Source organism: Cynocephalus volans, chromosome 6 (assembly GCF_027409185.1).
Source record: "Cynocephalus volans isolate mCynVol1 chromosome 6, mCynVol1.pri, whole genome shotgun sequence".
In the NCBI taxonomy this organism is placed as follows: Eukaryota; Metazoa; Chordata; class Mammalia; order Dermoptera; family Cynocephalidae; genus Cynocephalus; species Cynocephalus volans.
The window spans coordinates 18237980-18261610 of NC_084465.1; the positions used below are offsets into that span (position 1 = coordinate 18237980).

The 23631-nt window shown below is 42.4% G+C and overlaps 1 protein-coding gene across 1 annotated transcript in view; it reads left to right on the forward strand.

Annotated features, from left to right (window-relative positions):
• The window catches only part of SVOPL (SVOP like), a 59766-nt gene that overhangs the window by 13560 nt on the left and 22575 nt on the right, over positions 1–23631 (forward strand). The window contains exons 7-13 of the mRNA XM_063101009.1: positions 1972–2097; positions 4686–4814; positions 17307–17380; positions 18613–18818; positions 19720–19831; positions 20504–20585; positions 23069–23158. Coding sequence (XP_062957079.1) covers positions 1972–2097; positions 4686–4814; positions 17307–17380; positions 18613–18818; positions 19720–19831; positions 20504–20585; positions 23069–23158 — 819 coding nt within the window. The remainder of the gene's footprint in view (positions 1–1971; positions 2098–4685; positions 4815–17306; positions 17381–18612; positions 18819–19719; positions 19832–20503; positions 20586–23068; positions 23159–23631) is intronic.

Sequence of the window (23631 nt, forward strand, 5' to 3'; positions counted from 1 at the left end):
GGCAAAACAGGAATTTTCCCCAGTCCTCTGCAGCCTACGGGGTATGATGTCCATAGTTCTTCTTCTGGCTAGTTGATTGTTCTTTGGTTAATACACTGCCTATTACTTGGCACCAACCAAAGAGCACTGGGAATTCTTGAAGCCAGAGTTCTGATTTCAAGGTTTTCTGAGCCCAGGACTTCTACTATCCATCAGTGGCATTTAGAACACAGTAAGCAGGAAGTGTTCCAAGGATTGGTTTCATGGGAATGACAGAAGTCCAGGAATGTGTGCCCTGTACCTACCATCTATGAGTATCCATAAGCCCCGATGTATCAGAGGGACTAGGAAAAAGATAATCCTTCCCACTGAAGTATTATGTATTTGGCAATAAATAAAGCCGTAGGAGAATACTTTTAAATTTATTTATTTATTTTTGGTTATTAAACTTAGGTTCTATTTAGTTTGTTGTTGCCTAACAAACACTAACAGTAACTCTTCACATTCCTCCTGGCTCTGTTCTTTGGACCTTTAAAATGGGTGCACACACTTTTTCCTAGCGTTTGGATTTTACGTTTAATGTTATTTAATGGGCATGGTCCTGCTAATGTCCTGTAAATGGACATTTACTCTTCCACCTGCCCCCTGTACCTTGGCATGCTTCCTGGTTATGTCTCCTCCTGGCTAGTCTTATTTTCTAGGTCTCCTTGGGTTATCTAATCTACCCCAATGGTTTTAGCTATCTCTATTCCTATGACCCCCAATCTTTACCTCCAACCAAGAACACCTCCTTAATCCTCAGACCCAGGTGGCCAATTACCTGATAGTCACTTGAATGTCTTATAGGCTCCTCAAATACAATATACTCAGAACAAATCTCTTCATCTTCCCCTGAAACCTCTTATTTCTGTGTTTCTACTCTTGGTTAATAGCAAACTATCTCCTCAGTCATCTAAGCCACAAACTCAAGAGCCATCCTGGTCCCCTCCCTTCCCTCACTCCCATCCAGCCAATCGCCATGCTAGCTCATCCCTATTGATAGACCCTCAATCTGAGTGTCTACCAGCAAACCCTGTCCCTTTTACCTCCAAAATGTGTGCCACATCCATCAGTTAAAAAAAAAAAATCCCCATTTCACTACCAAAACCCTATTCAATGCCACATACCTTGTTACCTGGTCCACTGTGATGCCCTTGTTACTGGCTTTCTTATCTATTGCCTCTTCAGAAAGCTCATCCTTTATCACCCAAGTCACCCTCCATCCTATTTTTTTCTATTTTTCTTTTTTTGGTGGCTGGCTGGTGCAGGGATCAAAGCCTGGACCTTGGTGTTATCAGCATCATGCTCTAAACAACTGAGCTAACCAGGCAGCCCTTCTACTATTTTTTTTCACAGCCCTTATCATTTTCTGAAATCATCTTCTTTGTTTGTTTGTTTGTTTTTGTAAAAGAATTCTTTAGTGCTGAAATCACCCCTTAATTAGTTCCCCCAAGGGTCTTTTATTATTTTCTCTTCTCTCCATCTCTGCGGGGTGGAATGAAGTTAGTTTACTCCCCCTCTGCAGATGGGAGATGACAGCCAGCACGACTGGATGGCAGAGAACTAGGAGAGAGTATCGTGTCCTTTGTGCCTTTCTAGTTATGATCCCATGAATGTTTTATCCATTCAAGAAAGAAAAGTCAGTGTGTGAGACTTCCCAGTGCCCAATCTTTTAAACCTTAGTGATATTACTGACCCTCTCGAGCTGAGGCTCCCATTTCCAGACAACAGTCTGAGCCACGGAGAAGTGAAGTGACTTGGCCCATTCACCCGGGTCACTAGAGAGAGCACTGGGAGTGGAAGCGGAATTGCCTGCTCCTCGGTCAAAGACTCTTGCCCATGTCGCCCTTCTACGATGTTAAATCGCTGTTGTTAAATGTCTGTGATGTTAAGACGGCTTCTGAGAGGAGGCGGGCAGCGGGGCCGAGGCCTCTGACCGCCCTTCCCCTGCAGGTGTTCTGGCTGGCCGGCTCCCTGCTCGTCATCGGGCTGGCCTCCGTGGTCGTCCCCAGCATCGGGTGGCGCTGGCTCATCCGCATCGCCTCCATACCCGGCATCATCCTCATCATGGCCTTCAGGGTGAGGAAGCTCTCAGGGTTCCCTCTGACCTCCCCCCCGGTGGGCCCACTGGCCCCGCTGCCCCACAGGTATCTGTCTTCCTCACGTCCAACCAGCTCGCATCGCCCACCTCCTTTAGCTGCCCCATTGTCATTCATTCCTGGGAGTTTTATCTGACGACTTGGTCCCGTGGGTGCTGACCCATCTCTCACCTTCAGGACGACCTACTGGACGCCATTGATATATTGTCAGGCCGCCACAGACCTGCTGGCTTGTCCTCCTGCTCTCACTAATCCGTAAGCTGCTCCACTCCAGATCATCTTCCTTAGCTTCTAGAATTCTGCTCATCGTTGGAAGACCGGATGGGTGGCTGAGTGGAACTGGGCGGTTTCCTCTGTGTCACCTACCCTGCAGAATCAAAGAATTTCAGAATTCTGAAGCGTTCCTAATGGTCATTTACTTCAAACCTCAACCCAATGCAGGCATCCCCGGGGGCAGCAGGTCTCCACCAGAACATTCCCAGCTTCAGGCATTTGACTACTTTACAGATGCCTACAGCATATTTCATCTCAGGCAGCCCTCGTTGTCAGGAAGACCTTCCTTATGTTGAGTGGAATTTTCTCCTTATAAATTTCCCTTGGGTCTTCATACTCTCTGGAAAACCAGAGATGTATCTTCTCACCATGACACCCCTTTAACTATTTAAGGATTTATGTCCCACCAAACCTTTTCTTCTCTAAATTAAACATTATCATGACTTTCAAGTATTTCTCATGACAGCTGGCCCCAGAGCCCTGCCTATTTTCTTCTGGACAAGCCCAACTGGTCAGTGTCTTCTATGCAGTTAACTGTTGCTAAGAATCACACACAGGCCCCAGGTACCCTATTGCCACCCATGAGCAGACCATCCAGCCCTGTTGATGTAGTCTAAGACTTCGGGGCTTCTTAATCACATCCCACAGTTGGATTCTGTTGGGCTTAGGATCAATCAACTACAATCCTAAGTTCTATTCTACGTGAGTTATTTCCAAGCCTAGAACCTGATACCTGTAATTGTGTAATTGATGCATTTTCTTAAATCTAAATTAAATCCAAACATTTAAATTTCATCCTTTGGTTTAGCCCATGTCCCATCTTCCATAGATGTGCCTCTAGGAAGGCAGCCTGGTCTACTGGCTCTAAAGCCAGAATGTCTGGACCAGCTCCACCATCCTGGGCAAGTCAGCTCACCCCTTGGTGCCAAATGATTAGTACATATCTCATAAGACTGTTGCAAGGATTAAACAAGAAAACATATAAAACTCTCTTCATATAGACCCTGTAATGTAGTCAGTGCTCAGTGTGTGTTCACTATTGAGCTATGTTGTTATCTTTTTAAAAATTATTGTTTTGAATCTTGATCTTGTCGTGTAATTCACCACACTCACATTAAGTATGTACCAGGCTCGATACTAGGTACCAAGGCTGAAAAGATGCATAAGCACAGCTTTTACCATCCAGGAGTTCCCAGCCAATCAGTGAGTGCTGAATATGTCTAGCTTTTCTCACTAGACTGGGATAAGTGCTGCAACAGCTGAAGTTCTGTGGGTGCTTGGGGATAGGAGTGATTCATTCCCGTGGGATGGTGCTGTTGGATGTGGGCCTTGCAGAACTGAACGAACAACCTTTGGATGGCCAGAGAGGATATTTTGGCAGGCCAGTCATGAAGGTGTGAAAATGCAGAACATATTTGGGGGAGAGCAGGAAGGCCAGTATGGCTGGAGTCAGGGGTGCTGGGGGAGGCAGGCTGGGAAGACAGGCCTGTGGGCAGACGATGAAGGGCCTTGAAGGCTGGAGGTGTTGTAGGTGTTTAAGAAGGGGACTGGGGATGTTTGGGAGGGGACTTCTCACTGTGGAAGGGATTATGTGCTGGGAAGCTGGCACATAGCTGCGTGGAGACTGGGCAAGAGGGAAGAGGGAAAAGGCTGGAAAAACAGTTCAAAGTATAGAATAATCCCAGTGGGGGACCTGAACTGCCCAGGGCCTTGGGAATGGGGGGTGGGATGCTGCTGGGGGGATGCTCTTCAGAGGAAGAACCAACAGCCTTGATTGCATGAGGCATACTGTTTTCTGCAGGTGATGTTCAAAATACTCAACAACAAGTGGGCTGAGGGCCTCCACACCAGGATGGATTCCCACACCACGTGGGTGCTGGAGCCCCTGCTATTGTTACCCTTTAGGTTATTGCATGGTGGGGAGGTCCAGGGGTTCCTGGGGAGGGGCGAGGGTGGCAGAGCAGTGGAGAGGCATTGGGGGTGAGGTGGGGTGGGCAGCAGCTCTTTACCAACTGGATGTAAGAATTTCTTGTGTTAACAACTAGGTTGGGCCCTCCTGGTGCAAATCTCAGTATGAGCCCACTCTCATCCCAGATGGGACTGTAATAAGGAGAATGTGACCTTTTTTGCTCCAAATCAACTTCGAATTCAACAGAGTGGCTGCTATATTTTGTGCCTTTAATGTTGCTACATTCTTTTCCTATTACTAGGACTGCGTAGTGCACGGAGCATTAATTGCCGTATCCCTGGGGTCTACAGCAGTTATAACTCTTGTTCTTTGTAATCTGTGTTCAGTTTATTCCAGAATCTGCCCGCTTCAATGTCTCCACCGGGAATACTCAGGTAGCGCTGACCACTCTGCAGCGCATTGCCAGGATGAACCGTTCGGTCATGCCAGAGGGGAGGCTGGTGGAGCCCATCCTGGTGAGTTTGGAGTCCTGAGGTCTTCCTCCACGGCCATCACTAGTGGCCGCTGGGAAATCCCCCTAGTCTTGGAAGGCTAGAGGAAAGGGGACTTGGCTCTCTAGTCCCACCCCTGGAGGCAGCGTGATGGCCAGGGAAGAGCAGAGTAGATGCGGGACTAAATTCAGCTCCACTCTGAGCCACGTGACCCTGGTAAATTACCTGTCTTCATTTTTCCCATCAATGAAATGAGCCCTGTACTGGCCAGTCAGGTAAATTAAAAAAATAATAATTATAACAAAATGGGAATAATCACACCTACCCTGCATAGATGATCATATGATTCTGCATCGTTATTTATAGGTAGGAGGTTGCTTTATAATTTAATTTTCTTGTACTGGCCTTGTCTTATTTTGATATCAAGGTTATAAACCTCATTACATGAATTTTTTTCATATCTCTGAAGTAGTTTATATAAGGTAGGACTTAACCTCCCTGAATGTTTGGTAAAACTTACCTATAAAACCATTTGGCCTAATACCTACTTTGACAGGGGTAGTTGGAGGATTGCTAGAGGTTGTTAAGAAGAGGTTTTTTTGTTTGTTTTTTAATAAAACATTTTTATTGTGGTAAAATACATATAACAAAGTTTACCATCTTAACCATTTTAAGTGAACAGTTCAGTGGCATTAAGTACATTCACACTGTTGCGTAGCCACCACCACTGTCCATCTCCAGAGTTCTTATCATCTCACAAAACTGGTATTCTGTACCCCTAAACAGTCTTTCTCCACACCCCCACCCTCTGACAGCCATCAGTCTACTTTTCTTCTCTCTCCTCTAGGGACCCTGTGCAGGTGGAACCATACAGTATTTATCTTTTTGTGACTGCCTTATTTCACTAGCATGATGAAGCATGATGTGTTCAAGGTTCATTTATGTTGTAGTATGTCTGAATTTTCTTCCTTTTTAAGGTTGAGTAACATTCCACATTGTGCTTGTGTGTTTGTTTGTTGATGGACACGGGTTGCCTCCATGTTTTAGCTATTGTGAATGCTGCTGCTGTGAATGTGCGGGTACAGATATCTCTTCAAGGTCCTGCTTTCAGTTCTTCTGGATATATACCCAGATGTGAAATTGCTGGACCATATGGTAATTCTATGTTTAATTTTTTGAGGAATCACCATACCATTTTCCAGAGCAGCTGTACTATTTTATATTCCCACCCACAGCGCACAGGGACCCAATTTCTCCACATCTGTATTAGTCTATTTCTGTTGCTTATTAACAGAATACCTGAAACTGGGTACTGTGTAAAGAAGTAAAATTTATTTCTTATAGTTTTGGAGGCTGGGAGGTCCAAAGTGCAGGGAACACCTCTGGTGAGGGCCTTTTCCTCATGGTGACTCTACAGTGACGCAGGGTATCACATGGCAAGAATGACAGGAGCAGAGAGAAAATTAACTCCTCACTAACTTTCCTTTTAAAGCCATAAGAGCCATGCCCATGACCACCATTAAACCATCAGTGGATTAATCCATTCACTAGGGTCCTCACAATCTAATCACCTCTTTAAAAGGCCCCACCTTTCAATTACCATAATAGGATTTCTCACCGACAATAGTTACAGTGGGGATTAAGCTTCAGTGAGTTTGAGGGGACATTCAAGTCACAGCAACATACTACACAGTGCTTTTTAAAACTATGATCCAATTTATTTAAAGGTTATAGTCAATTTTTGTTTTATAATTTAGATTGAGTCGATTTTGGTTACATACACACATACATACTAGGGTACTTTAAAAAGTTCATGGAAAGAGTCCTACTATCTTTTCAATTCTATTTTCCCATGAACTTTTTGAAGTACCCTCATATATAATTTTAAAGGAAGTTCTCCAATTAATCTAGATTTCCAAACTTAATGATATAAAATTGTCCCCAGTGTTCTCTACTAAAAATCCACTGGCTATGTGCCCTTTTCATTTAATAGGTTATTCATGCCTTCTGTTTTTTTCTTGGTCCAACCTGCTAGAAGTTTGATTATTTTATTAGACTTCAAAGAACAAGCTTTTTCTTGGCTGTCTCATTAATTTCTACTTTTTATTTTTTTCTTCTGTTTTCTTTGGCTTTTTTGTTTTAGTTTCTCCAGTGCAGTACTTAGATCATTTATCTTGTCTTTTTGATATTTAATAAACAATTTAGCATTCAACAAGTCTTATTAGAGTAATTTTATATTTATTTCTTTTTCATAACTGTACTTGTTTTTCTTTAACCACAGAGTTTTCTAACTATCTTTATTATTTGTTTCTAATTTAATTGTATTTTGGCCAGAGGATGTTATTAATTATTTGGAATTCATTGAGACTTTTCTTTTGTCCTCTACATAGTGACTTTTTGTTAATGTTCCATGTGTGTTTAAAAAGAACGTGTGTTCTCATTGAGTATATATATTACTAATTGTGCTGTATAAATATTTGATGCTTATACTAGATTTTGCCTCTTGAACTAACAGTGTTTTATAACAAGATGATGACTTTGCCCATTTCTTCTTATAGTATTGACCATTTACTTTACATATTTTGAGGCTATCTTGTTGTATCCTAGCACATGATTGACTTATTTTGTTCATGGATTAGTCTTATTACTTAAAGTATTTCTTTATCCTTATATGGCTTTGGGCCTTAAATTCTGTTTTCTCACAGACTGTATTAATACACTGACACTAGCTTTGGTTAGTATTTTCCTTGTGCACCTTTTTCCAGCCCTTTATTTTTAACCTTTCTGTATTGCTTTGCTTTAAATATATTTCTTGTAAATCTATAGTTGATGTTTGTTCGTTTTTTCACTCAATCTGATATTCTGTGTCTTTGAATAATAAGGTTGATCCATTTACATCTGTTGTGATTACTGGCATATTTAGACTTATTTCTGTCATTTAGTATTTTGTCTTTCCTTTTAACCATGTCTTTCCTTTCCTCCTCTTCTAACTTCTATTAGATTGATTGAGTTTGCTTTATTTCTCCCTGTATTTCCATTTATTGGCTTGGAATTTATGCACTCTATTTCTTTTATTATAAAAGTAGCTATTAAATATTGGAAATGCATACTTACAGTATTTAATATTATTTGGTACCTTTGTCTGCTTTCTGGACAATATAAGGACCTTAAATATGGGCCGGCCCGTGGCTCACTCGGTAGAGTGCAGTGCTGATAACACCAAGGCCCCGGGTTCGGTTCCCATATACGGATGACCGGTTGCTCACTGGCTGAGTGTGGTGCTGACAACACCAAGTCAAGGGTTAAGATCCCCTTACCGGTCATCTTTTAAAAAAAAAAAAAAAAAAAAAAATTTTATTGATCTTGCTAATTATCATCTTCCAAATCATTTTTGTCTAATATTTTAGATTCACTTTGTGTATAAGTTTGCCTAAATCAGTCATTATTTAAAAACCAATATTTATTTAGATTTATTAACATTTTTAGTATTTCTTTTTTATTAGTGGTTCTAAACTTAGTTTTTATCACTACTGACTTCTTGCATTCCTCTCCTTTCTCTTGAGTTGATTTGGCTTTATTCTTAATATTTAAATGTTGGGTTTATCTGGGTTTAATTGGGTATAAGAAACATGGTACAGATCTAGCTTTGCCATATCCAAATGACTAACCAGTTGCACTGATATATATATTTATTTGTTTTGGCAGCTGGCCAGTACTGGGATTGAACTCTGGACCTTAGTGTTATCAATACCACACCCTAACCAACTGAGCTAACTGGCTACCCTGATATATTTTTATTGAATAATCCATCCCTTATATATTTGAATCAATTTTTGAATACTCTATTCTGTTCTAATGATAGATTTGTAGATTCAAATATATAAGGGGATTTATTATATGAGAAAGAGAGCATCTGAAATAGTAGAAAAAGGATAGACGGGTCTATTGTTGGTCTGATATGACACTGTTTTAATTACAATATTCTGTGTAATGTATTTTTTATATCTGGTAAGGTAAATATCTCTGGCCAAACTTCTTTTTCAGTATTTTCCAAGCTATTTTCTCAGGCCTATTTTTCTTTTTTCAGTTTTTTGTTTTGTTTTGTTTCTCAGGCCTATTTTTCTAGAACAATTTTGGAGTCACTTTATCAAGATCTGCTCCCACCTTCCCCTCAAAAAATCCTATGAGAGCTTAATTGGGATTTTGTTGATATTGTAGACTAGTATAGAGAGAATCAATATCTTTATAACAGTGCATACTCTTGTACTTCTGTAAGTATATTTCCCCATTTATTCAAGCCTTTTTATGTTTCTCAGCAGCATTTTATAGCTACTTATGTAAGTCCTGCACATTTCTTGTAAAATTTGTTCCTATCCACTTGATGCTTATTTATTTATTTATTAATATTACTGTTTTGTTTTTTTTTACATCCTATGATGTTGTTGCAGAGCAGTTGGGGGGGAGAGGGAGAGGGGAGGGGGAAGGAAATGGGATGGGAGAAGGAGGGAGGAAGAGGGGCGGGGTTGAAGCCTCTGGCACCCCCCTCATTCCTGAGGTGGCTTGGTCCTTGCTGGGCTGGGTGCAGATGTCAGAGGGGTGTGGCTGAAGCCCTTGCCCCCACACCTCCCCAGCTTGGGAGCCCAGGGCACTTCCTGTAGCAGCTTGGTGGTCATCCCTGGGCTGGTTGTGGGTGTTGGGGGGTGTGTGGCTGAGGGCCTCGGCCCCCCACCCACCCGCAGGACTCGTGGGTATCAAGGGGCATGGCTGAGGCCCCCAGTCCTCCCCCATCCCTGGCTTGGTAGCCCAGGGACTTCTGGTCCTTCTAGGTTTTATAAGTGTTCGTTAGTGATGTGAGACCTTTACTAGTTAATATCAAACTTTTTCTCCGATCTGTGGGTATTTTGCTTTTTCTTTCAGTTCTGTGTTGGATTATTTGCTGTTCCTACCACTTAAACTCTGTACTGGAACTAATTTGTTGTCCTTTGCTTACTTCTAAAATGGGGAAACTTCCTGTGGGGACCAGCACTTGAGCTCTGTGGTTGAGCTAAATTGTTGCTTTGCTGCTGATTCCCTGGGGAAGGCTTTTTGTGCAGCTCAGGTTTTAATGGTTGACTTTATAGATGCTTCCAGGATTTGTGAAATCCGGTGCACCTGGGTTGTATAGAAACTCTAGTCTGGGCCTGAGTCTTTTTTCAGCAAACTGCAACCCCTGCAGTTCTATATTCCTGACCAGTCTCCACTGAGTGGTCCTTGCTGTGCCCCATTATTCTCCCAGTGGGCCCGTCTACCCCACTGCCCGTGCTCCAAACACTTCCCAATGACTCACCGGCCTCTGGCTACTTTTTTTCAGTTGTTCTGGCTCCTCGCTCCTATGTGGGTCCATAGGAACCCTATTAGTGGTCTTGCTGGCCTGGGGGCCACCAAGGCCCTCTTCTCCCCTGCAGCCTCCAAGCAACTCCATCCAAAGGGCACAGCTGCGGGTTTTGCTGGCTCCTGCTCCATGCGCTCATCAGCTCCCACCTGGAAGCGGCCAGGTCTCAAAATGGTCAGAACAGTTTTTTCTTTCTCTCATCATGGCTTCTCCCACCTTCATGAACTCTGTAGGTCTCTCCTCCTCTTCCCCTGAGCTCCAGTGGCCCCAGCTTGGCTGTCGTTGGTTTTTAATAGTTGCAAATTGGTTGATTTGTGGGAGAGAGTGACGCTGGGGACTGTCTATTCCGTCATCTTGAACGGAAGCTCCACTTGATGTTTTTAAAAATTCTTTTGTAAATGGAGTTTTTTTAAATTATTATATTTCTATCTGGTTTATGCCTTTTATTTTCTGTGCTGTGTGGTTTATTTATTTTTGCACTTGTTCTCTGAAATATTTTTATAGTGTCATCACCATCTTATCAATAATAAATGCCAATTTCTTCCTTTCTTTTTTTGTTGTTGGCAGCTGGTTGGTACAGGGATCTGAACCCTTGACCTTGGTTTTATTACATGCCAATTTCTTGATTGCTAAATGGCACCTATTCTAATAGGATTCCCTGTGAACTGGTCGACGAAGCCAGTTCCTCTTCTAACCAGGCAACAGGGAAAGCCTGTTTTGGACTCAACTCCTGTGGAGATGGGTCCAGAGCAGCAGCAGCCCTCCCCACCCAACTCCACCAAAACCTTTCTCTCTAGGAGATCATGTGGCCACTGCAGGACAGGCGATGTCGGAGTTTCCTTTACACAGGCAAGAGGTGGGCTATTCTGGGGTTCCTGATTGGTTTCCCAGGACATCACTGATGCCAAAAACATTTAATCCTACTGCCACCTGGCCTGCATTTTAAGTGTAATATAGTGTGTGCCCAGTAATAATGCAAAAATCCTGAGGATTAAAAACCCCAAACCTTCCCCATATTCATAATTATATTTTGGTAAGGTATTCTTACTTTGCTTTGTGGAGTTTTCCCCCTAATCATTACACATATCTCAAAACCTAATTGTGGAATTGGAAACCTGAGCTTTCTTCCAAATGATTGAGGATGATTTCCTAATTGTGGTTTATTTTCTGGATTTTGGAAATAAGCTCTCGTGGATTCAGAGTTCAGGAAGCTGCTAGTACAGCATCTGCTAACTTCTACCTTTCTACCAAAACAGTGACAATTACATCTTATCTTGCAAAGCATGGTAGGAGGACTAATTAGTTGCTAGGCAACTATAATTAAATGAAGGAAGCTATTATGCTTTGTAGAGACTAGAACATAATCTTTTAAAAATTATTTTAGCATGTAATTATACATATTTGTGTTGTTTCAATACATGCATATACTGCACAGTGGCTCACCTAGGGTAGATAGCAGAGTTTTGTACCTGTTAGTCCACCACCTGTTAGTCCACTTCCCCTCTCCCTCCCCTTCCCCTCCCTGCCTCTGGTAATCATTTTTCTAATCTCTACTTGTGTGAGAACCACTTTTTTTTTTTTTTTTAGATTCTACATATGAGTGAGATCATGTGGTGTTTGTCTTTCTGTGCATGGCTTACTTCACTTAACATGATGGGCTCCAGTTCCATCCATGGCTGCAAATGACAGGACTTCATTTTAAAAATTTTTTTTATTGAATCATAATTGATTATACATATTTTTGGGATTCAATGTTGACATATGTTGGTCAGATCAATATTAGTAGTATGTATATTGTTATAAATCGTAATTATTCTTTATGTCCCTTGTCCAATCTCTCCCTATCTCCCTCTCCCTCTTTACTCCCACCTCTGATAACCCTAGATTTCTTCTCTCCTTCTGAAAGAGTAATGGTTACTCTGTCGATTTGTTGCCTAGATGATCTGTCCGATTCTGAGAGGTGTGTTCGGGTCCCCCAATATTATCATAGAGCAGCTACTTCTTCTGTCACTCTGGAATGGGCTTTGTGGAGAGAGACATCCTCTTCTTTTCTTTAGTCTCTACTGGTGACTCTCCTTGTGTCAACGCACTCCAGTGGCTGGCGGACCATCTGCGTGGTGGTTGCGATGTCTAGCCACTTTCACGACAGCTGTGGTTACTGTGGTGGCTGTGGTGGGCCACCCACATGGAGGTGATGATTTTGGCATGCTCCTTGACACTGGTGGTGTGCCTGGTTGTCGGGGGGGGGTCAGGTCCCCAGGTGCATGCCCTGGGTCCCCGGATGGGCCCTGAGGTGCTGGTGGTGTACCTGGATGTGGGTGGGTGTCCAGCCCCTGGCTCCATGCCCTGGGCCCCCATTGTGTATATATACAACAGTTTTGTTTTTTAAAAAATCCGTTCATCTGTTGATGGGCATTTAGGTTGATTCCATCTCTTGGCTGTTGTGAATAGTGTTGTAATGAACATGGGAGTACAAGTGTCTCTTCAATATATTTACTTCATTTCCTTTGGATTGTTTGGTCATAAGGTAGTTCAATTGTTAGTTCTCTGAGGAGCCTCCATACTGTTTTCCACAATGGCTGTACCAATTCATACTCCCACCAACAATGTAGGAGAGTTCCTTTTCTTCCGCATTCTTGCCAGCATTTGTTATTTTCTGTTTTTTGATAATAGTCATTCTAACTGGAGTGAGGTGGTATCTTATTACGGTTTTAGTTTCCATTTCCCTGATGATTAGCAACGTTAAGCATTTTTTCATGTGCCTATTGGCCATTTCTATGTCTTCTTTTAAGAAATGTCTGTTCAGTTCCTTTGCCCATTTTTTAATTGGATTATTTGGAGGGTTTTTTTTTTTGCTGTCGAGTTCCTTATATGTTCTGGATATTCAACTCTTGTCTGATGTGTAGTTTGCAAACACTTTCTCCCATTCTGTAGGTTGTCTCTTCACTTTATTGATCGTGTTTTTTGCTGTGCAGAAGCTTTTAGTTTGATACAGTCCCATTTGTGTTTTTGCTTTAGTTGCCTGTGCTTTGTAGTCTTGTTCAAAAAAGCCCTGCTGCTCCCATTTTGCATAGCATTTCCTCTGTTTTCTTCTAGTAGTTTCATAGTTTGTGGTCTTAAATGTAGGTCTTTAAAACATTTTGAGTTGATTTTTGTGTATGGTGAGAGGTATGGGTCTATCTAATTTCAGTCTTCTGCATGTGGATATCCAGTTTTCCCAGCACCATTTATTGACAAGGCTGTCCTTTCTTGTGTACATTTTTGGCACCTTTGTTGAAAATCAGCTGGCTGTAAATGCATGGGTTTATTTCTGAGCTCTTTATTTTGCTCCATTGGTCAATTTGTCCATTTTTATGCCAGTACCACGCTGTCTTGGCTACTATAGCTTTATAGTATATATTGAAGTCAGGTAATGTGATGCCTCCAACTTTGCTCTTTTTGTTCAAGGTTGCCTTTGTGTTTCCACGCAAATTTTAAGGTCCTTTTTTCTATTTCTATGAAGAATGTCATTGGTATTTTGATAGGGATTGCACTGACTGTGTGAATAAAATGGACATTTTGATGACATCAATTCTTCCAACCCATGCACACAGCCTGTCTTTTCATTTATTGTGTCTTCTTCCATTTTTTCTCACAAATGTTTTATAGTTTTTATTGTAGAGGTCTTTCACCTCCTTGGTTAAGTTTATTGCTATGTATTTCATTTTTTGTTAGCTATTGTGAATGGGATTACTTTCTTGATTACTTTTTCAGATATTTTGTTATTGGCATATAGAAATGCTGTTGATTTTGTATCCTATCAATTTACTGAATTCATTTATTAATTCTAGTAATTTTTTGGTGGAGTCTTTAGGGCTTTCTATGTATATGATCATGTCATCTACAAATAGAAATAGTTTGACTTCCTCCTTTTCAATTTGAATGCCCTTTATTGCTTTCTCTTGCCTTATGGTGCTGGCTAGAATTCCTAGTCTTATGTTGAATAAGGGTGGGAAAAGTGAGCATCATTGTCTTGTTCCAGATCTTAGAGGAAAGGCCTTCAATTTTTATTCACTCAGTATATTTGCTGTGGGTTTGTCATATATGGACTTTACTGTGTTGAGGAACATTCCTTCTATACCTTATTTGTTGAGTGTTTTTATCAAAAAGGGGTATTGGGTTTTATCAAATACTTTTTCTGCATCTATTGAAGCGATCATGTGGTTTTTGTCCTTCATTCTGTTGATGTGATGAGTCATGCTTATTGATTTACATGTGTTGCACCATCCTTGCAGCCCTGGGATGATTTCCACTTGATCATGCTGAATAATCCTTTTAGTGTATTGTTGGATTCCGTTCTCTAGTATTTTGTCAGAGATGCTGATCTGTAGTATTTTTTTGTTGTGTCTCTGGTTTTGATATAAGGGAAATGCTGGCCTCACAGAAAGCATTTGGAAGTGTTCTCTCCTTTTCAATTTTTCAAAGAGTTTGATAAGAATTGATATTAGTTCTTCTTTAAATGTTTGGTAGAATTTGGAAGTGAAGCCATTTGGTCCTGGGGTTTTCTTTGCTGGGAGACTTTTTATTACTGCTTTAATCTCATTGCTTTTTATTGGTCTGTTTAGGTTTTCTAATTCTTTTTGATTCAACTTTGGTAAGTTGCATGTAATCTATTTCTTCTAGGTTTTCCAGTTTGTTAGCACATACTTGTTCATAATAGTCTCTTATGATTCTTTGTATATCTGTGGTATAGACCATAATCTTTAAGTGGCTATGAAATTTTGATTGTCAGTAGAGTAAAAAATAAAAACGGTTGCAACAAGAAAAAAAAATGTTAGTGGAGACAACCAGCTCACAACCCTGGGCAGCTGTAAGGTAATGAGGGACCGAGTCCAAGTGTTTTGCGTGTGTGCTCTGTGAATCGGATCAGTTGTTGCAACTCCAGGACTGAAGAGCACTGAGGGTCAGAAGGAATTTCGCTCTCCCTCGTCTTTCCCCTCCCGCTTCCTCCCGCTTCCACCCTTCCTCTCCTACCCCATACCCCGTCCACATCCTCCTCCCCTCTCCCTGCTCTCCCTGGCCTCCTTCCTTCACACTCTATTCCTTCCACCTCTCCTCCCCTACCCAAACTCTCCCGCTGTCTCCCTCCACCTTCCCTCTTTCATCGTTCCCTTTCTCACCCCTCTTCCCCCTTCCTTCTCAAGCCTTCAGCTGACAGCCTCCATCCACGGTGCCCATTAGGTGATCTTATCCTTCTCCACGGTCACCTATTGAGCAAGAACAGAGGGACAGCAGTAAACCCTGCCTTCACGTCTCTTACAATCTGGTTACTGATATGAGCATCACATATGAAAGAATCAATAACAAAACAGAGCCTGGATGCTTAGACCCTGCTGAGTAGTGCAGGCTGCAGGGTGTGTGTGATCAGAGCAGAGGGGGCTGAGCCAGGGCAGTCTGAGCCACCTTCAGGGGTATAAGGGGAATGTAAACTGAGCTCTAAAAAGAAAGTAAGCCTTTGCCGAAGAAAGAGGGCATTGCAGGCAGGAGGAGATGGGAGCTGAGACCAGAGGTGGGAGCATGCAGTGGGGCTTGGTCAGATCAGCTGCTGTCAGGATGCCATGCCCTGGAGGCTGGACTAGATGCTGCGGGCAGTGGAGCCTCTGTAGCTTCACTGCAAAGATGCTGGGATGAAAAGCCTTGAGGCAGGACCACACTGGAGGCGAGGACAGCAAGTCCATCCATTCGGATTATAGCCAAAGATTCAGAACAAAATGGCTTATTAGGATACATTATGATTCGTTGTGATTCATTGTAGACTCAGCTTTATGACACTCCAGTGACTTGTGGAGGTGAGGGGACTGTAGTCACATCTAAACTCAAAGGGACGGGGCCGGCCCGTGGCTCACTCGGGAGAGTGTGATGCTGATAACACCAAGGCCACGGGTTCGGATCCCATACAGGGATGGCCGGTTTGCTCACTGGGTGAGCGTGGTGCTGACAACACCAAGTCAAGGGTTAAGATCCCCTTACCGGTCATCTTTAAAAACAAACAAACAAACAAACAAAAAACTCAAAGGGACATGGCAGAGAGATAGATGGGCAAAGTTCAGGACTGGTGCTCAGGAGACTGGGCTCCACACTGGCTGTGCCTCTAAATGGCTGTGTGACCTTAGGCAAGCTACTTAGTCTCTCTGGGCCACATAGTCTGTGTTGGAAAGTTGGAGGATAGGACTAGAACAGAGGTTTTCCAGTGATGAGTAACCAGAGCCCTACTGTGGAAAGCAGGTGAAAGTGGAGTTAGTTGCCCCACCCTACCTGCAGTGACTGCCAGGAGCTGAGTCTAAAAGCCACTGGTGCAAAAGACTACTAGGTTCCCTTTGAGTTCTCACTTTCTGTGATGACAAAATCCAGGACACCTGGGACCACACTCTCTAGAGGGCCTGCGATCCCAGGTCTACCTATGAGCAAAAAGTAGCTGGCTTTCAATGGACCACCTCTGAAGCACTCCGAGCTTTACATCCAAGTCCAGTGCTGCCCCATCATATGCAGCCCATCCTTATTTATTTCTGTCCAAAAGTATTGAATGAGCACTGACTGTGAACAAGAACTTTTGCTAACTACTCACCTTAGAGATAGAACAAGAAATCGGGCATTCTGTCCCCTTTTCACATTTTTCTTATATATGCCTCATACTCTCTCTTAACATATGGTTTTTCATTTTAATGTTAATTTTAAAGAATCTCCTATCAGTTTTACTGTTACTTTTTATGTATCCTCCTACCCTCCCCAGGCTTGTACCAGCACTGGTGAGGAGGAAGAGCAAAGCATTAGAATCAAATTCAATGAGTGGGTGTACTTGCCAGTGACAGTAAAAAGCCCAAAGACTGATTGATTGAGATGCATGTGTTAAAAACAGTTACCTATGGGTTTGCTGTGTTGTACTCTTGGGAGCTGAGTAGTTATCTCACCCCACTATGTTCTCATATTATTCTGGTCTTATTTATTTATTTATTTATTTATTTATTTTGTTTTTTTTTTTTTGGTCGCTGGCTGGTACGGGGATCGAACCCTGCATCTTGGTGTCATGAAGACTAAAACATTGGAGATACTGTTGCTTGTTCTTAACTCACTGAATGTGTTCTGTCTCTCCCTCTTCATTACCACAGGAAAATAGAGGAAGATTTGCAGACCTATTGGATGCTAAGTATTTACGGACCACATTACAGATCTGGGTCATATGGTAAGAATGTAATTATTTCAAAACTAGTTTTAAATAAACAGGCATTTGGAGGAAGCCTCTTAAATAAATCCACTCTGAGTGCCACTGGGGAGAAAAACGCAAGACAGACCCCAACTGTGGCCTCCAACAATGTCTTATCCTTCTACTAACACCACCACCACCACCAACAACAAAAATAAATAAAGCTTTTTGAGGAGAAAGAAAAAAACCCTAATTGTGTACAACCAGTTTTTAAAATTTTTCTTATCAGCACATGAGCTCACTCCTAACCTTTTGCAGCCCAGTCTTTTTCCTCATCATGTGATGGAAACTGATCCTCTAAAGCCACCAATAATCAAATTCAATGGAATAGACTCCTGTGGTCCTCTCTGGACTTCATTTCTCTGCATCCACGACCTTGAGTAAGCAAGTATTTCCTAAATTTAAAAAGTGCTACACAAAAAGTGTAACTATAAAGTGCTAACTGTAAAAGAAAAGATTTATGAGTTTTACTACATTAAATTGGGAACTAGAGCCTGAAATGTAAGCCACCAACTGGGAGAAGAAATTAGCAATATATATCTCCAACAAATTATATATATGTGTGTGTGTGTGTGTGTGTGTGTGTGTGTGTGTGTGTGTGTGTGTGTGCGCGTGTGTGTAATGTAGAACATATAACATATAATATTATATATAATTTTTTTCAACAAGAAAAAGACAACCCATTTTAGAAATAGGCAAGAGACTTGAACAGGCACTTCACCAAAAATGTGTATCAAACAGTCATGTCAAAATATGCTCAACCTTAACGTCACCAGGGAAATGCAAATTAAAACCCAATGAGATACCATTGCACATCCACCAGCCCACGAGAATGGCTGAAATGAAAAAGACTGATGATACCGAGTACTGTACTGGGAAGGATATAAAGGAACCAGAACTTTCATACACAGCTGATTGGAGTTCAAATTAGTACGATCGCTTTGGAAAACTGTTTGGAGCTATCTATTAGAGTGGAAAGTATGCATCTCCTGTGGCCCAGCAATTGCACTCCTGGGCGTATACCCAACAGGAATGCATACATACGTTTACTGAAAGACAGTTACACGGACGTTCCGTATGACGTGTGAGCTCGCTTTCCTGCTCCTTTTGCCTTTCCGTGTTCCGTGCCTCCACTTACCCCTGCCTCTCAGGGTGCTACCCGTCTTCACCGGCATACGCTTTTGCCCATGACGTTCTCCTCTCACTTCCAGGCTGGGAATCTCTTTTGCCTACTACGGGGTTATCCTGGCCAGTGCCGAGCTGTTGGAGCGCGACCTGGTGTGTGGTTCGAAGTCGGAATCCAAGGTGGCGGTGGTCGTGGGGACCTCAGAGGAGAGTCAGAGCCCCTGCTACTGCCACATGTTTGCCCCCGCCGACTACCAGACCATGATTATCAGCACCATCGGCGAGATTGCTCGTAAGTGTCCCTCTGTGTCTTGGGTCCCTCTCTGTTTGGGGGTGGGGGGTGGGGCACACGGAACTCAGAGTCTCAAAGGGCAGGAGTGACCCGTGACATGGCTCCTGCCTGGTAAAACTGGACAAGTCCCCAAATCATGCTGACATGTCTCTAATTTGGATTGGTTTAGAGACGTCTGGAGGAGTAAAGCTTCGAATTACTATATTATCTCAATTCTAAGACGCATTTCCCCCCACATTTTAACAGCTCTGAAATTAGGTAATATGTCTTACCAGGCTTGCTAGACTTTAATTGGCAGCATTATTCCTGTTTTAGTAGACATAAAATGATAGTACAGTTATGTGCTGCGTAATGACGTTTCAGTCAACTATGGACTGCACATTTGAACGTGGCCCCATAGGATTAGAATGGCTACCCCACGTAGCCCAGGTGTGTGGTAGGCTATGCCATCTGGGTTCGTGTACACACATTCCATCATGTTCACACAAGGACAAAATTGCCTAAGGATGCATTTTTCAGAACGTATCCTTGTTAAGTGATGCATGACTATACTTAAAAATCAACAGTACCTTGAATTTGATGAAAAATAGTATAAAACATTTAAAATATAGATCTAGCAAGCTGGCAATTTGCAATAGACCTACATGATATGATAAGCCTCCCGGGCATAAAATATCCCTTGTGTCCACCCATGCTTGTCATTCTTGGACCCACATGGGAAAAGTATACTGAAAGAGTCACGACGTCAGTGGCAATGTGGCTGGGTTTTGGCTGGAACACTCTTGAGGTCTGGAGGAATTTGCTTCTTTCTGAAACGACGAGGATGAATCCATGCCAGTGTTGATCGATGCCAGTTGTGTTTCCAAGGTTTCAGAAATTGTCTTTGCCTTTTGCTTTCAAGTGAATCCTTTTAATATCCTGGGCATCAACTTCCTGGGAAGACGGCTGAGCCTTTCTATCACCATGGGATGCACAGCTTTATTCTTCCTTCTCCTCAATATTTGCACTTCAAGGTATTTTTTCTCTTTGGTTGATTCAAAACAAACAAGTTTTGTGCAGTCTTTTTAAAATGGGGTCTCCTGACCCACAGTGTTCAATGGGGGTCAGCGACAAGTCCCTTCCACCAGGGAGAGTAGAGAATGGGGTGATCTTGCCTGGTGCCTACCGCTCCCTCTCCCCTCTTCCTACCACCCTCGCCCCTCCTCAGCGATCCCAGGATATAGGTGCCAGGGTTGGTGTACGCACAGTACCCACCAACACATTTAGGCTCTTTCTGCAAAACTTCCCGGAGAATCAGGACTCTAGTTGTTTACTGAGATATCTGGACCAACACCAGAATAGTTTAGAGATATAGATAACTTCACTCTTAATTTGCAACCTACAATGGCCTGAGCTCTAGATCATTTACTCTGCAACCTGTCTGCACCTGTTTTTCGGGGGTGGTGGTGGCAGTTGTGCTAATCTGGGGGCCAGGCTGGAATGGCACACTTGGGGGAGTGGAGCGGGTGGGAGGATTGGGATGAGATTTGCTTTGGGACGCCAGGATCAGACCAGGTGAGAAGCAGCACCTCCCTGGGCTCTGCGCCACCTGTGGCTGTGGCTTAGCTCCCACATGCACCTGGGGCTGGGCCAGGTGAGGCCCTGCGTGTGGCTGTTATAACTTCCCTCTGCCTCCTGTTCTCCAGGGCGGGCCTCATCGGCTTCCTCTTCATGCTGAGGGCTCTGGTTGCCGCCAACTTCAACACCATCTACATTTACACAGCCGAGGTCAGTTTTCGTGAAGGGGCTGGTTACATCAGTGTGTGCAAGGTGACCCACTTAGAGAGGTGCCACATCTCTGGCTTCTGTTGACCTTGTATGATTTTCTTTCTTTTTTTTTTTTTTTTTTTGTCATTTTTGTGACCGGCTGCACCGCGCTCAGCCAGTGAGCACACCGGCCATCCTTACATAGGATCCGAACCCGCGGAGGGAGCACTGCTGCGCTCCCAGCACCGCACTCTCCCGAGTGCGCCACGGGTCGGCCCTGACGTTGTATGATTTTCTAAAAAGATCTCATGAAAAAGACGCTGGAAGGATGATTTGTTGTGGATGTCCCCCTCGGTCTATGGAAAGCCAGTCTCTGAGAGGAGAGATAAGACATTTTCCTTTCTCACTTGACCACATGCACCTAAAAAACAACTCATTGCCCTCCCACGAGGCTTCCAGAAGTCACAGAATCAGGTAGCAACGTGTTCAATGTGTTGCTATTAAAATGTAAAACTAAAAAAACAAAAACAAAACAAAAAAACTCCTCATTTGTCTTTTTTACCTTAATTCTTTTGGAAGATCCATCTCTATCTGTTCTTTGCCACATGTAGCTTAAATTTGAATATAATCGTGATTTACTCTTTATTTGTTGAATTAATACATCTACTCTATACAGGGCACTGCCTGAGGTGGCTGGAGGATTTCCTCATAAAATCTCCACTTTAAAGAGCTAATGTTCCTAGAAATGAAACAATATTTGACTAGGAAACTTAACAATATTTTTACTGGTTTTGTCACTCACTGAGTGAGAAAAAACAGCGCTGTGGGACCAGTAAAGCTGCAGTTATTTTCATCTCAGGAAATGGGGAAGTCTCTTCCGATTGAAGATTTGATGTGTCAGAAACCATTAAAGCCACAGAGAAAACTTCTCTCTTTCCTTACACATAGATAAAAATAGAAAATTACGAGATATTTGAAGTATACATAATACTTCCTCTAATTCCATTAAAACAATTTAAAATTATTTTGTACATTTATAAACCTAAAAAAAAAAAAAAAAAAACTACGTGTAACTGGGTGTGCTTCTAGAATCATATTTGGAATATTCAGTTGAACATATATTTTGGAATTTGCTCATTTCAAGAATCTCTAAGTATTTATTTTATTTTTTTATATCTATTGTTAAAAAAAATTCAAAGATGTGTACATAAAAATGACAGTCTTCTATTATTCCATCTCTCAGATGACTCAAAACATGAACAAAAGAATTTATTGATATCATAGCAAAGAAAAGAATATCACCATGTATCTATATCCATTAATTTCAATCATAGCCCAAAGCCTCATTTTTCAGAAAAGGGAAAGGAAAAGAGAAAGAGAGAAAGAATGAAAGAGCAAGAGAGTGAAAGGAAGGAAGGAAGAAAGGAAAGCAAGCAAGCCTGGCTGGTTAGCTCACTTGGAGCATGGTGTTGATAACACCAAAGTCAAGGGTTTGGATCCCCACACCAGCCAGCCGCCAAAAAATAAAAATAAAAATAAACAGACCAATGAACAGAAAAGGAAGTCTGGAAATAGGCCTATGGCCTATCGTGAAGAATTTAATAAAGAATTAAAAAAAAAAAAAAAAGGAAAAGAAAGAAAGCTCCCTGTAAAGACAACCCCCCCACCCCCCCAGGCCTTCTCCTGTAAGTACAGCAGTGTCCTCTGAGGAAGGAAAGCATCTTGCTTTTACTTTGGACAGCAGCTGACAAGACATGGCCAGTGACAGGGGCAGCAGGCTTTCCTTTAGTGAATTGGTAAGAATTGTCTCATCAGTATTGTATAGCATTACAAAAATATAACAAAACTTTGAAAAATTCATTCTTTCCTATAAAACATTCTCCTTATAATTTTATTTGTTAATAATATTTGCTGACTTATTAGGTTCTTATAAGAATTCCAAATCAGTGAAGTGTAGATTAATGTTTTACTATAAACGTGCAAAAATTTCAGCAAGAAAGAATATGCTGTAAAATTCTGCCACAGCCAAGAGGCCGGTGAATTTAAGGAGAACATGATGAATGGCCTAGCAGGTGCCTGGCCCTCTAATCGATTCTTTTCACTGTATCTGCATTAAAGATTTCATTGAATTGTTATTCTTTGGGGAGTATTTTCTTTCCATTCAGTAGAACTGCTTTTATTCCTTTATAGCTCCAAAGTGGAAATCTGTCTGATTCCGGAGCATACCTTTCTAAAATTACATCTGGAATATTCAATTAAACAGATATTTTTGGAATTTGCTTACTTAAAGGATAATTTCTATTTTTGTTTTTATTTTTGTTTTGCTGATATTTATTGTTGTAAAAATTCAAAGTTGTGTACCTGAGGAAAGGAATGTCTGTCATATTCTGTAAGTCTGTTTGCTGTTCTGTATATACCAAGGCCTGACCTGGGGCAGAGGGAGAGAGAAGAGCTGGACGAAGGGACACAAACTGACCGGTACTTTCTTTGCCGTCCACCTACAGGTGTACCCTACCACAATGCGCTCACTGGGGATGGGGACCAGCGGCTCCCTGTGTCGCATCGGTGCAATGGTGGCGCCATTTATATCCCAGGTACAGCCGAGGAGTGTCTGCAGGGCGAGTGATGTGGAGGGAGGTGGAGAATGAGGGACCCCAGGTCCCTTCGGATTAAGGGTATAACCAAGAACTTCTGTTTACTTCATGAGTTTTCTTGAGGTGCCGTTTCCCTGCCGTTTAGCAAATTCGGGTAGGGAAAGAGACTAAGCTACTGCCACCAGGCTTCCAATCCCTCAATGGCACATGTTGCATTGCATTTGGGGTCTGCTCAGCTTTAAACTGGGTATTTTTTGGGGGATATGAAAGCAGCGGATGACACAGGAGCTGATGGGCTCTGCCCCGAGTTACATTTGCTGTCAGATCAATGTCCAGGTGGGCAATTGAGTAACAGAGCAGGCAGGTGCAGGTAGGTTGAGCCAAAGTGCAGGGAGGGGGTGTTGGGCAGGGTAGGCCCGGTGCACAGGAGAACCAGGCGCAGGCTGGTATAAAATCTGGGAGTGACCTGGGGC